The sequence below is a fragment of the Anolis sagrei genome, chromosome 9 (genome assembly GCF_037176765.1).
Source record: "Anolis sagrei isolate rAnoSag1 chromosome 9, rAnoSag1.mat, whole genome shotgun sequence".
Lineage (NCBI taxonomy): Eukaryota > Metazoa > Chordata > Lepidosauria > Squamata > Dactyloidae > Anolis > Anolis sagrei.
In genome coordinates, this window is record NC_090029.1 from 25,477,058 (window position 1) to 25,492,572 (window position 15,515).

The following is a 15,515-nucleotide window of genomic DNA, read 5'->3' on the forward strand; positions in this document are numbered from 1 at the left end:
CAAGTAACGTTTTCTCAATAGAGCCGAAAAGGCCCATTTCCCACTTGATTTCCACTAGTCCTCCTTCCCGCTGCCACAGGCCCTTCTGTCCGAAAGAATTTGTAACCTCTCTTTCTTCCCGTTTTGTATTTAAAAGCTGCGGCAGCCTTGTCCTTGACCCCCTGCTGCTATAAATGGCTTTTGAGCATTTCCATTACAAGACCCTTTCTTTCTGGTGCTCGGAAAGCGTTCACTCTCTAGGGCTTTGCAATTCTCCAGTCAAGAACCAAGTGAGACATCTCTTTTGTTTCTACCATGTCTTCGGCATTGGGCCGGCAGCTTTACTTTTACATACTTACTTAGACAATCCCTTGTAGCTTGAATATGATTGGGTTGTTGTAGGGTTTTTTTGGCTACATGGCCATGTTCTAGAGGCATTTTCTCCTGACATTCACCTGCATCTATGGCAAGCATCCTCAGAGGTAGTGACCTCACTACCTCTGAGGATGCTTACCATAGATGCAGGCGAAACGTCAGGAGAAAATGCCTCTAGAACATGGCCATATAGCCCAAAAAAAACCTACAACAACCCAGTGATTCCGGCCATGAAAGCCTTCGCCAATACATCGAAGATGATTGTCTTCCAGATGTGGTGTCTTGATGGTGGCTCCGTAGGTGGCTGTGAAGCCCTATTCTTGATCCGCATCTTCTCCCACATCGGTTTCTAGGTAGAAGGCGGTTCCAGTCAGGGTTGGTTTGACATGCCTTGGCACGTTTCTCTCTTTCGCCCACCATTCATGCCTCTTCGAATTCCCGAGCACTGCTGGTCACAGCTGACCTCCAGTTAGAATGCTCAAGTTCCAGGGTTTCCCAGTTCTCGGTGTCTATTCCACAGTTTTAAAGGTTGGCTTAAGCCCATCTTTGAATGTTCCCCAAAAAATTAACAATGAGGATGGTGCCCACCTTTATCCAGAAAGGATAGGCAGGAAACCAGTATTCGCTGAGAAATTGGGGCATGGCATGGCATGGCAAGAACCCTAGCAGATCAACACCCTTTGCCTTCATTATTTGGAAGAAAGTAGGAAGAAAATTCTGGTGACGAAGCTAGAAGAATGCATTGACTGACTTAAGGAAGAAATAAATAAGTTGCACATTTGATATTCCAACTATTCATAACACTTTGTATAAGTGGCTTACTGGAGCCCCCGGTGGCGCAGTGGGTTAAACCCCTGTGCCGGCAGGACTGAAGACCGACAGGTCGCAGGTTCAAATCCGGGGAGAGGTGGATGAGCTCCCTCTATCAGCTCCAGCTCCTCATGCGGGGACATGAGAGAAGCCTCCCACAAGGATGATAAAAACATCAAATAATCTGGATGTCCCCTGGGCAACATCCTTGCAGACGGCCAATTCTCTCACACCAGAAGCAACTTGCAGTTTCTCAAATCGCTCCTGACAAGACAAAAAAAAGTGGCTTACTGTTTCTCAGGTCCTGCTTCATCAGACAAATCAATATTTTTTCCCTAGACAATTCTCTCCTCTTTCAATCTCTTGAAGGTTGCTGTGAGTCCAGAAACTGTAAAGCGCTTTCATTCCAAGAACTATGCATGCATGTTGTTGCAACCGATAGCAGCAACACTGAGGGCTAGGAACTTGGTGAGTTTTTTTTCTTGCGTTTAGATGACTCATTTTTTTCTCCGATTTCAGTTTGTCCTCCCGGCTTCTATGGGCATCACTGCAGCCAGCCGTGTCCTCAGTGCATCCACAGCACCGTCCCTTGCCATCACGTCACAGGGCTCTGCGATTGCCTCCCGGGGTTTTTTGGCCCACTCTGCAACCAAGGTATGATCTCCATCAGTGCTTTTCATGGGAGTATTGCTCAAAGGTGTCCAAATGCTTATAGATTAGGCATGGGCAAATTTTGGCCCTCCCTCCAGGTGTTTTGGACTTCTACCATTCCTAACAACCTCAGGTCCTTTCCTTTCCCCCCTCAGCCGCTTAAGCGGCTGAGGGGGAAAAGGAAGGGGCCTGAGGCTGTTAGGAATTGTGGGAGTTGAAGTCCAAAACTCCTGGAGGGAGGGCCAAAGTTTCCCCATGCCTGTTACAGATTTATGCCAAGCTTACCATAGTTTTTCTTCAAACTGTTTTCCCACCCTGTTTAGCAGAAGCCGTAGTTAGACCGCTGCTGGAAAAGCCCTCCTTGGATCCCCTGGACCTTAATAATTACAGACCAGTGTCCAACCTTCCTTTTTGGGGCAAAGTGATGGTGAAGGCAGGTGCCTTCCAACTCTAGGCAGTCTTAGAGGATGCACACTTCCTTGACCCATTTCAAACTGGCTTCAGAGCAGAATCCAGAGCTGAGACTGCTATGGTCGCCTTAGTGGGCGATCTCCATCTTAATACTGACAAGGGGTGTGGGATCCATGTTGGTGCTCCTAGGCCTCTCAATGGCCATCGACCATGGTCTCCATCTGGAACACCTGTAAGGAGGTTTGGGAATTGAGACACTTTCTTGCAATGCTTCCAGACTTATCTCTGAGGCCAGTTCCAGATGGTGGGGCTTAAGGATAGCTGCTCCTCCACAAAGGAGCTGCTATGTGGTGTCCCACAAGGTGCCATTCGATCCTCAATGTCAGGAGCAAACCAAACAGTTGTATTGCATTTTTAACATACAAACAAACAGACAAAACACAAAGTTTTCAAGCTTGGTAGTTGATTAAATGTCCTTTGACCAGTATCTGGCCACTTGGAGTGCCTCTGGTGTTGCCGCAAGAAGGTCCTCCCTTGTGCATGTGGCAGGGCTCAGGTTACATTGCAGCAGGTGGTCAGTGGTTTGCTCTTCTCCACACTCGCATGTCGTGGATTCCACTTTGTAACCCGTTTCTTAAGATTGGCTCTGCATCTCGTGGTGCCAGAGCGCCGTCTGTTCAGCGCCTTCCAAGTCGCCCAGTCCTCTGTGTGCCCAAGGGGGAGTCTCTCATTTTGTATCAGCCATTGATTGAGGTTCTGGGTTTGAGCTTGCCACTTTTGGACTCTCGCTTGCTGAGGTGTTCCAGCGAGTGTCTCTGTAGATCTTAGAAAACTATTTCTTGATTTAAGTCGTTGATGTGCTCGCTGAATACAAGGGTTGAATGAAAAGCAATGCCTTCACCTTCGTAACTTCTCAACAGATGGCAGTTGTGGCAAGTGCTGGCTTGTTCAGTAGACTCTCCTCTACAGTTCCATTTTTGTGGGAAGCCTTAGCATTGAATGGCTGTGTTGTTAAAGTGCGAAGTATGGAACCCTGTGCAGACGATCGGTCTGCAAAGATACAGAATGGAGGACATGTGGCTCGAGAGCAGTCGCCCTCCTCTGGACACATTCCAGTTTGTCAATGTCTCTCTTCAATTGTGGTGCCTAGAATTGGACACAATATTCCAGGTGTGGTCTAAGCAAGGCAGAATAGAGGGGTAGCATGACTTCCCTGGATCTAAATACTAGACTCCTATTGATGCAGGCCAAAATCCCATTGGCTTTTTTTGCCACCGCATCACATTGTTGGCTCATGTTTAACTTGTTGTCCACGAGGACTCCAAGATCTTTTTCACACGTACTGCTCTCGAGTCTACCTGGTCAATTTCAAGTTGTGGTTTTAATCTATACTTTATTGATTGATCTTAATTTGTATTTTAATTCTATGAATTTTGTTGTATGTCTTTTGATAATGCTTTATCTCTTGTTTTAATGATGTTGTATCAGGCCTCAAGCCACAGGGAGAGGTGGGTAATACATTTATTACACTATGCCACATGATTATTGTTCCTGAGTTATAAATGTCATTTCCTAATTGGTTCTCTCATCAATACACGTGGAAAGTGTATAAAACTGCAAAAAAACGTTGTCTTTGTGGGAGGGACATCCTACTATAGCACATTTGGCTCTAGTTTTTCAATAGATCTCTCATTGTTGAGTCTCAACCAATCATAGAATCATAGAGTTGGAAGAGACTTCATGGGCCATCCAGTCCAACCCCCTGCCAAGAAGCAGGAAAATTGCATTCAAAGCACCCCCGACAGATGGCCATCCAACCTCTGTTTAAGAGCTTCCAAAGAAGGAGCCTCCACCACACTCCGAAGCAGAGAGTTCCACTGCTGAACAGCTCTCACAGTCAGGAAATTCTTCCTAATGTTCAGACGGAATCTCCTTTCTTGTAGTTTGAAGCCATTGTTCCGCAACCTAGTATGTGGCAATCACAAAAACAACAAAGTTTCTGGAGGAGAGGAACTACTTTCAAAGTCAGGACTGCACAATTAAATAAGAAATAACACTTTCCAAACAGGAACAGAAATTGTTTCAAATTTTGTTACTTGTTGTTGTTGTTGCTGCTGCTGCTGCTGTTGTTAGGTAAAGGTAATGATTTCCCCTGACATTAAGTCTAGTCATGTCTGACTCTGGAGATTGGTGCTCATCTTAATTTCTAAGCCGAAGAGCTGGCATTGTCCGTAGGCACCTCCAAGGTCATGTGGCCAGCATGACTGTATGGAGCTCCATTACCATCGCATAGAGGCAGTACCTACTGATCTATTCACACTTGCATGTTTTTGAACTGCTAGGTTGGCAGAAGATGGGCCTAACAGCAGAAGCTCACCTCACTCCCCGGATTCGGACTGCCAAACTTTTGGTCAGTGAGTTCAGCAGCTCAGGAGTTTAACCTACTGCGTCACCAAGGGGCCTATTAATATTAATAATATTATTAATAATAATAATAATAATATAAAAAAACCCAGAAAGGCTTTGAAATCCAAGCCAGCAAATCCTTCCTAATAGAATTAAAATGCGTACAGCCACTTTAAGTCTCCAGTTTGTAAATAAGCAGCATGTTAATAGGCCTAAATTGAGCAGATGCATTGCTTGGGACTTAAGTATAAATCCAATGCAGGCGGAATGGTAGAGTCCCCTGGCTGTGCCATTGCTTTTCATTGCTGCCAGTTCTTGTGACACTTGTGAATTGTGCTCTTAATAAAGACGTGAGGTATGTGCCTGCGAGTACAAAGTGCCTGCACACCAATCAGAAAACCACAAGAAATCTTTCAGGAAATGTTGAATTGGTTGAGTCTTTATGAGATATTCATTGAAAAACTAGAGCAAAATGTGCTGCAGGATGTCACTTCCACAATAACAAAGTTTTGGCAGGGTTACTGTGAGTCTTCCAGGCTGTCTGGCCATGTTCCAGAAGCATTCTCTCCTGATGTTTCGCCTACATCTATAGCAGGCATCCTCAGAGGTTGTGAGGTCTGTTGGAAACTAGGCAAGTGGGCTTATATATCAGTGGAATGATGTCCAGGGTGGGAGAAAGAACTAGCTGCATTGATTAGCATTGAATGGCCTTGCAGCTGCATAGCCTGGCTGCTTCCTGTCCAGGGGAGTCCTTTGTTGGAGGTGTTAGCTGGCCCTGATTGTTTCCTGCCTGGAATTCCCCTGTTTCTGAGTGTTGCTTTTTAATTACTGTCCTGATTTTAGAGGGTTTTTTAATCCTGGTTGTCAAATTGTGTTCATTTTCAGGTTTCTTCCTTTCTGTTGAAATTGTCCACATGCTTGTGGATTTCAATGGCTTCTCTGTGTGTCTGACGATGGTTGATAGAGTGGTCCAGTATTTCTGGGTTCTCCAATAGTATGCTGTGTCCAGGCTGGTTCATCAGGTGCTCTGCTATGGCTGACTTCTCTGGTTGAATTAGTCTGCAGTGACTTTCATGTTCCTTGATTCATGTTTGGTGGTCCCTATGTAGACTTGTCCACTGCTACATGGTATGTGGTAGACTCCTGCAGAGGTGAGAGGATCCCTCTTGTCCTTTGCTGAACGGAGCATTTGTTGGATTTTCTTAGTGGGTCTGTAAATAAAGAACAACACTCAGAAAACAGGGGAATTACAGACAGGAAAAAATCAGGGCCAGCTAACACCTCCTAACAAAAGATCCCCCAGGCAGGAAGCAGCCAGGCTTTGGAGCTGCAAGGCTGTTGGATGCTAATCAAGCTGGCCAAATGGCAACATCCACACTTGCCTCCAACAGACAAGAGTTCTTTCTTCCACCCTGGACATCATCCCACAGATATATAAACCCCATTTTCGTAGTCTCCAACAGACCTCATAACCTCCGAGGATGCCTGCCATAGATGATTCTATATGATTATATATTATCAGTAGTATTATATTTAATATACTAGCTGTACCGCCACGCATTGCTGTGGCCAGCCTTCCCTCCCTCTTTCTCTCCTTCCCTTTTTTTCTCCTCCCTTCCTTCCTTCCTTCCTCCCTCCCTCCCTCCCTCCCTTCCTTCGCCGCTGCTGCTGCTTCTTCTTCTTCTTCTTCTTCTTCTTCTTCTTCTTCTTCTCCTTCTCCTTCCTTCCTTCCTTCCTTCCTTCCTTCCTTCCTTCCTTCCTTCCTCCCTTGTCACCTTTTCTCTCCCTTCCTCTTTCTGCCCTTTCTTCCTTCTCTACCTATTTTTGGATTGCAACTCCCAGCAGTCCTCCTGATCGCTCTATCTACCTACGGTATCTGTCTCTCTCTCTCTCTCTATCTGGAGGATTGCTGTGAGTTGCAGTCCAGGGATAGGAAATTGGGAATATACAGGGATTGGGATACTGTCAAAGAAATCCAAGGAGAAGAAAGCTTGCATCTTGGAAGCAGTGCATTTGGATCATCCTCCTCTCCTAAAGGGCCAGGTCTAAGGGATGCTGGGAGCTGCAATCCAGAAGAGAGTGTGGATATGCAATTATGTGTTTTGTTTGCCAGGGAGAGTCTTTTTGCTATTTTGGCTTTTTAAGTCCCTTATGCTGAGTTTTTCAGTGTTTTTACGAGTGATGGTCATCAGTTGGCCTGATAGGTGTATTGTGTCCAAATTTGGTGTCAATTCATCCAGTGGTTTTTGAGTTATGTTAATCCCACAAACGAACATTTCATTTTTATTTATATAGATTAGTATTACTATCTTACAATATTATTCTATATTATTAATTGTATTATTGTTAGTATTGTAATGTATTACATTATATTATCAAAATTATACCTATATATATTATTAGTATAGCACCATATAATTAATAATAAGAATAATGAAACTTTGATAAATAATAAAACAGGCTTTGAAGTCATTCAGTGCTCAATCAAGATGGCCAATTGCAACATTTACACTTGCCTCCAACAGACAAGAGTTCTTTCTCCCAACCTGGACATATATATATATATAAACACTACTGGCCTAGTTTCCAACAGACCCCTCAACCTCTGAGGATGCCTGCCATAGATGTGGGTGAAACGTCAGGAGAGAATGCTTCAGGAACATGGCCAGACAGCCGAGAAAACTCACAGCAACTTAGTGATACCGGCCATGAAAGCCTTTGACAACACAAAATGTTGGCAGTCTCATAAACATTTTCCATGTTTTTATGATAGAGCCAATTAGGAAACAACCTGGGGATCACAACCAGATACAGTGAAGACATCTGCCCTTGCGCTGTGCTACTCTGCTGCTGAGTATGCATGCCCAGTGTGGGACACATCTCACCACACTAAAACAGTGGATGTGGCTCTTAATGAGACATGCCGCATTATCACGGGGTGTCTGCGCCCTACACCACTGGAGAAGTTACACTGTCTAGCCGGTATCGCACCACCTGACACCCGCCGGGAAGTGGCAGCCAATAGTGAAAGGACCAAGGCAGAGACATCTCCAGCTCATCCCTTGTTTGGGTATCAGCCAGCACGTCAATGACTTAAATCCAGACATAGTTTTCTAAGATCTACAGAGACACTCGCTGGAACACCTCAGCAAGCGAGAGTCCAAAAGTGGCAGGCTCAAACCCAGAACCTCAACCAATGGCTGATACCAAATGAGAAACTCCCCCCTGGGCACACAGAGGACTGGGCGACTTGGAAGGCGACTACGAGATGCAGAGCCAACCTTCAGAAATGGGGCTACAAAGTGGAATCCTCGACATGCGAGAGCGGAGAAGAGCAAACCACTGACCACCTGCTGCAATGCAACCTGAGCCCTGCCACATGCACAAGGGAGGACCTTCTTGCAGCAACACCAGAAGCACTCCAAGGGGCCAGATACTGGTCAAAGGACATTTAATCAACTACCAAACTCACACATTTTGTATTTTCTCTGTTTGTTTGTTTGCTTTGTTCTGTTAGAAATGTAATATAATTGACTGGCTGCCCTGACACGAGAAATAAATAAGGAAACAATATTTATAAAACGGGAATAAAAATTGCATTTCATTGTGCAATAAACAGGGACCTGCTCTTAATGGCAATTCCTCCTTTTTGGACCTCAGTCTTTTCTCAAAAGACGAGAGAAGTGGACACGACAGAACTTCCCCTCTTTTGTCATGACTCGCTATTTGGCGAGTTGCAAATTAACACGAGGCACTTTGGCAAAACCATTCCGCAGGGATTCAGTGCAAACATATGCTTTCTTTTTCTCCTTGCTGCTCACCGCCATCAAGACATACCCCAATTAATCCGCGACCCAACACTTCGCTTTTGTTTCCCCGTGAAATACGTGAAATGTGTCTCTTTCGCTGCAGAAAACCCAACTCCGCTTTCAAAGTCTGGCCCCGGCCTAATTATCTCATTAAGACCAATCCCGTTTCCTTGGAATTCAATCTGTTGAGTGTCCCTGCTCTCCCTTTGAAATGTTGATCTACCAGCAGAATTGCCATCAAATATTCATGTTCTAATTAAATGGGGACGGAGTCGCAATTTGTCATTACCAGCCCGCATTGGGTATGATATATATTTTTCTTATAAACATGTACCCAAAAAAAAGAGGAGGAAATTTAATATTGTGATACAAATGTGGCTTCAAAACTTCCCAACTCAATTATGGTCATACATAACAGATTATCTTTCCCAACTCCTGTCTGTGCTAAGGAGAATTAGTGTCCAAAACTTAGCAGCAAATATCCATTCTATCCGTTCTTTAAGTTGGGATTGGTCTTCACCCTTCACTGAAATAGGCTCTGCTACACGAAACACAAAGGATCCCCCCAGGCAGTAACAAGCTACACCTAAAACCTGTCAGGCCATCCAATGCTAATCAAGGTAGCCAATTGAAGCATTCACACTAGCTCCAATAGACAAGAGTTCTTTCTCCCACCCTGGACTCTCAACAGATATATAAACCTAATTTTTCTGGTTTCCAACAGACGTCACAGCCTCTGAGGATGCCTGCCATGGATGCAGGCGAAACATCAGGAGAGCATGCTTCTAGAAGAGTGTTTCTCAACCTGGGGGTCAGTACCCCTGGGGGGGGGGTCATGGGGGAGTGTCAGAGGCATTGCCAGAGACCATCAGAGAACACAGTATTTTCCATTGGTCATGGGGGTTCTGCGTGGGATGTTTGCCCTAATTCTATCATCGGTTGGGTTCAGAATGCTCTTCTATTGTAGGTGAACTATAAATCCCCGGAACTACAACTCCCAAATTTCAAGGTCTAGTTTCCCCAAACTCCTCCAGTATTCACACTTGGGCATATTGAGTGTTCGTGCCAAGTTTGGTCCAGATGCATCATTGTTTGAGTCTACAGTGCTCTCTGGATGTAGGTGAACTACAGCTCCAAAACTCAAGGTCAATGCCCACTAAACCCTTCCAGTATTTTCTGTTGGTCATGGGAGTTCTGTGTGCCAAGTTTGTTTCAAGTCTATTGTTGGTGAGTTTCAGAATATTCTTTGATTGTAGGTGAATTATAAATCCCAGCAACTACAACTTCCAAAGCTCAAGGTCTATTTTATTCAAACTCCACCAGTATTCACACTTAGGATTATTGAGTGTTCGTGCCAAGTTGGTCCAGATCCATCATAGTTTGAGTCCACGGTGCTCTCTGAGTGTACATAAACTACAACTCCAAAACTCAAGGTCAGTGCCCACTAAACCCTTCCAGTATTTTCTGTTGGTCATGGGAGTTCTGTGTCTCAAGTTTGATTCAATTCCATCGTTGGTGGAGTTCAGAATGGTCATTGATTGAAGGTGAACTATAAATCCCAGCAACTACAACACCCAAATGACAAAATCAGTTTCCCACCTACCCCCCACCCCAACCCGACCAGTATTCAAATTTGGGCGTATTAGGTATTTGTGCCAAATTTGGTCCAGTGAATGAAAATACGTCACTCATATCAGATATTTATATTATGATTCATAACAGTAGCAAAATGACAGTTCTGAAGTAGCAACAAAAATAATTTTATGGTTGGGGGTCACCACAACATGAGGAACTGGATTAAGGGGTCACGGCATGAGGAAGGTTGAGAAACACTGTTCTAGAACCAGGCCCGTAGCGAGGGGGGGTTAGGGGTTCAACCCACCCCCCGAAATGTTTCAGATTTTTTTTAAAAAACTTGGTTTACTCATGAATTTTAACTCGTTAACCAAATCCTCATGCTAAGTCTATGAGATGCAAAAAATCAAGAGTCCCTCCAGAACTGCAAGCACTAGCTCAAGCAAATATTAGCAATTTATTCACACTGTCATTACTTGCAGCAATAGCTGATGTAGTTGTTCTGGTACAGCTGTACCAGAAGCTCCAACTTTATTTCCTTTGTATTAAATATTTGCTTGCAGTCCAAGGTTTCAGGGACTCTGCAGATAGGTGGCTTCTTTGGTTGCAGTCATAGGGCAAATCACCTGTCCATCATTGTTAAGTTTTGGTCCCGCCCCTTGCTCAGGGCAATTGGGAAGGGAAGGGAGCCATTTTTAGTTAGTGTCAGCCAGGTAAGCTTGTGTATAGGATGTGTGCAAGCTTTCCTTGTACAAAAGCTTCAACCCTTAAGACCTTCCGGGGGAGAAAGGTCTTAAGAGTCTCCAAAGAATTTCCAGGAAAACAGCCCTAAAGACCAAAGAACTCCAGCTGGAGAACATCTACTGCCTTGCTGGTAGGTCCACTCGGCTTTCGAGATGCAGTTCGACCCGGTAGCGGAGCCCACATCAGTAAGGGTTAGATTACAGTCAGCCTGGGAGAAGTTAAAACGGGGATTTTCCTTTAAAGAAGTTATTGAAGACAGTTGCCTGTCCTTCGTGGGCAAGATTAGGAATTCACCAGTTGCCTAAAAGCTTGGAATCATTTGCTTAACTTTACTGAAGACAAGAGAAGTTTCTGTTTGATTGTCCATTAATAAAAGACTTTGTTGTACTTCTCAAGCCATCTAAAGACTGTTTGTGGTGGAAACCTCTGAGAACTTCTCTTTAGGCCCCCTGGCTTCCCGCTGGGCAAAGCTTGCACATCCTGTTCTAAGGACAATTATTTACAGGCCCAGAGCATGACAGAACAGGAGTGAAGCAACCAAGTTGGGGGGGGGGATGTTGAATGCTCTCATTAAGGAGGCCAGACTTGGTGGAGGTGGTTGACAAGGGCGGAGCTGCAGGCTATTGAAGGCTGCTCTGCCCCCTGCAGATGTGCTCTTGGCTTCAGCATGAGCTAGGAAGCAGGTTTCAACCCCCCCCCCCCCCGCGAAATTTTCAAACCCCCCCCCCCCAAATTTCAACCCCTCCTGAAATTTTTTTCTGGCTACGGCCCTGTCTAGAACATGGCCATACTGCCTTAAAAACCTACAACAAGCCAGTACAATTCAAACATTACCACTCACTCATAAAAGCCCTTTCTTTTTAAATCTTCCCAAAATAGAAAAGTACCGAGAGACACTTTCTGGGCCACACAACTGTTTTCTGCTGAACTGTACCAAGTAGTTCCTTGTTGCTAAATTTCTAGCCGAGATTCCTTACGTTCTCCTTTTATGTGTTGATACTAAAACATTGATTGTGAAGCGTAAATCCCTATGACTTGCCCAAGACAGCCCCGTCGTATTAAATCTAAGAGAAATCGTTAAAAGCCACGGCAGAAAGAAAACGAATGAAACCAAAGACACTTGGCTTCAGCGTTTGATAGATTAATTGGTGAGATGAAGCAATTGTGAATGTTGGGTTTTAAAAAAACCAAAAACTTTAATCAATTGAGCAAGTGCCAACCGAGATGGTTTTAAATGGACGAAGCTAGAACAATGCCTCAGATCTGAAGGTGTAATTGGCCAGCATTGTACAACCTTGAATTGGAACTGCCACTTAAATGGTTCCCCTTCAAAGGGAATGTTAGATGTCTGCGAAGGAAGGCGGCCATAGATCCAGAACAAGGAGTCGATCCGCCCAAATAGGACTCGATTTGGCCCTAGATTTCTAACTGCGAATGAAACATTTTCTGTTCCTGGTTTGAAAATGTTGTTCCTGTTTAATTGTGCAGTACTTGCTTTGAAAATAGTTGTTATACTTCAGAAACTTCGTTTTTGTGGCTGCCACAAACACGATTGAATTGGTTGAGACTACAGTTGTGCACGGAACCATTTTTCTTCATTCAAACCATTCTTTTGTTACTTTCGTTATCTTTGGGAGCACGTAACGGGAAGCCCCCTCCCGGTACAAAATTCAACTCAACACGAAAGCAAGTGGGAGCCGATCCCAGCTCCTCACCTGCTTTTCATGAGCACATAGCGCTCCATGCCTCCTTGCATGTGTGTGGCATGCAGGCACAGAAAGCATGAATACCTGTCTGCAGCTGAGCGCCACCTCTGGAGTAAGAATGAGAACTTGCCTCCTTCCCTTGGACAGAGAGTGAGTGTGTGTGGTGTGCAGGCCCAGAAAGCGCCCGCACCTGCCTGTAGCTGAGTGCATCTCCTCTAGAGTAGAAACAGATAAGAAGCCTCCTTAAAGCGCAAGACTGCCTGCAGTGGAGCGCCTCTCCTGTACAGTAGAAATAAATAGTTAGAAGCCTCCTAAAAGCGCCAGCGCCTGCCTGCACCCGAGCACCTCTCCTCTAGAGTAGAAACAGATAAGCCTCCTTAAAGTGCAGGACTGCCTGCAGCCGAGCACCTCTCTTCTAGAGTAGAAACAGGTAAGAAACCTCCTTAAAGTGCATGCCTGCCTTCAGCCAAGAGCCTCTCCTCTAGAGTATAAACAGGCAACAGGCCTCCTTAAAACACAGGACTGCATGCAGCTGAGCACCTCTCCTCTAGAGTAGAAACAGATAAGAAGCCTCCTTAAAGCGCAGGACTGCCTGCAGTTGAGCACCTCTCCTGTACAGTAGAAAGAAACAGTTAGAAGCCTCCTTAAAGCGCCGGCACCTGCCTGCACCCGAGCACCTCTCCTCTAGAGTAGAAACAGGTAAGAATCCTCCTTAAAGCACAGGCCTGCCTGCAGCTGAGCACCTCTCCTCTAGAGTAAAACAGCTTCAATGCATAAAATGACAGGAAGGGAAGCCCCTGCCCCAATGGGCCGATAGAAAATTGCTCTTTCAGAAAGTAAAAGCAGATATCTGCCCTCTTGATTTCAGGAGGTTACCAAAAAATGGATCGGGGGCCCCACCGAACACAAAACGGACACAAAACGGATCAAGGTTAACCCCAAAATCACACCCTAGTTGAAACTCAGTGAGATTTCCATTGAAAAACTAGAGCAAAATGTGCTGCAATGTCCCTCCCGCAAAGATAAAGTTTTTGCAGATTACTAAACTTTTCCCATGTTTTTATAACAGAACCAATTAGTAAATGGCATGTATATCCCAGGAACAAAAATCGTGTTACATAGTTTAATGAATCGTTATGGTGTTGCACCCACACACACGTTCCTTCCCTTCCCACTTGGCAAAATGCCTCCTATATGTTTGCCATTGTTTGTGCCTCGCAGCTTCAGGGAGGAACTTAATCAGCTGTAAAAACAGGCCTCTTTTGGAAATGGCTCCGATTTTCCTCTTTTATGGCTCGCAGAATGAGGATACATTAGGCATTTTTGCAGACATATATCACCCATGACTTGTTTCCCCCACCCGTGAGTCAACTTCCCAAATTACACAGCCTTTTGCCTCCCAAGTTAATGAAATGTTTAAACAGTTCCTGCATCTCTGAGGCAGCCTTGCAATTGGCCCAGGCATATTTGTTTCCAGCGAGATTCACAAGTCTGAGCTCCTAAGCCGAAATCCTATTAGTGCCACAAAGGCCTATGAACGCCATCTCCATCCCTTACAACCAGGGTTTGTGCCCCAAATCCAGCCACAACATCACAGCTTTTAAAGTGGCTTTTAAAAAACAAATTCATTGCATTGTTGGGGAAACACCTTAATTTCCCTTCTCACAGAGATGGAAAGTTATTTGTTATATTGCTTGCTTGCTACGTTTGCCATTATTTTGCCTTGCTTTCCATTCCATTCTGCCTCCCTGCGTATTTTGTAAAGTGAGGCGAGAAAGAGAAGGATAGGGCATAACACTATGGAACAGGAGCCCCCGGTGGCGCAGTGGGTTAAACCCCTGTGCCGGCAGGACTGAAGACTGACAGGTTGCAGGTTTGAATCCGGGGAGAGACGGATGAGCTCCCTCTATCAGCTCCAGCTCCTCATGCGGGGACATGAGAGAAGCCTCCCACAAGGATGATAAAAACATCAATTCATCTGTGTGTCCCCTGGGTGACGTCCTTGCAGACGGCCAATTCTCTCACACCAGAAGCAACTTGCAGTTTCTCAAGTAGCTCCTGACACGACAAAAAACCCCACTATGGAACAAAATTTGACAAAGGTTTTGTTCCTGATTGGAAAGGGTTATTTCCTGTTTTAATTATGCAATCCTTACTTTGAATGTAGTTGTGAGATATTCTATAAGCTTTGTTTTTGTGGCTGCCACAAACTAGGTTGCAATTGGTTGAGATTCAATGAGATATTCATTGCATAACCAGAGCAAAAAGTTTTTGCAGTTTAATAAACTTTCCCCGTGTTTTGATGATAGAACCAATTTGGAAATGACATCTATAACCCGGGAACAAATATCATGTTATAGACTGTGACGACGACGACGATGATGACGATGACGATGATCCCATCATCATCGGCGATCACTCATGTCTGTGTAATATGGTCTTCCAAGTGTAGGGTCTTGGTGGTGGGCCTGTAGTTGACTGCAGAGACCTATTCTTGACTTGCATGTTCTTCTGCTGTGAGGACATCAGTTTCCAGACAGAAGGTGGTCCCGACAAGTGTTGGCTTAACATGCCTTCTTCCTCTTGACACATTTCTCCCTTTCACCCTCTATCCGTGCCTCTTCGAATTCCACAGCTGACCTCCAGTTAGACACAGTTCTCTCTCAGTGTCTATGCCATAGTTTCAAGGTTGGCTTTAAGCCCATCTTTCAATCTCTTTTCCTGTCCACTAACATTACGTTTTCCATTCTTGAGTTGGGAGTATAGTAACTGCTTTGGGAGACAGTGATCGAGCATTCAGACAACGTGGCCTGTCCAGTGGAGTCAATGGCAAAGGATCATCGCTTCAGTGCTGGTGGTCTTTGCTTCTTCCAGCATGCTGTCCTTTGTCCGCCTGTCTTCCCAAGAGATTTGCAGGATTTTCCAGAAGCAATGCTGATGGAATTGTTCCAGGAGTTGAGTGTGACATTTGTAGACGGTCCACATTTCGCAGGCATATAGCAGGGTTGGGAAGACAATAATTTTATAAACAACAACCTAGGTATCCCTA

General features: G+C 44.9%; 1 protein-coding gene across 14 annotated transcripts in view; it reads left to right on the forward strand.

Moving 5' to 3' along the window:
• Nucleotides 1-15,515, forward strand: part of MEGF11 (multiple EGF like domains 11) — a 495,422-nt gene that overhangs the window by 431,601 nt on the left and 48,306 nt on the right. For all 14 annotated transcript variants that reach the window (XM_060755350.2, XM_067471384.1, XM_060755353.2 and 11 more), the window contains exon 16: nt 1,684-1,818. In XM_060755350.2, coding sequence (XP_060611333.2) covers nt 1,684-1,818 — 135 coding nt within the window. The remainder of the gene's footprint in view (nt 1-1,683; nt 1,819-15,515) is intronic.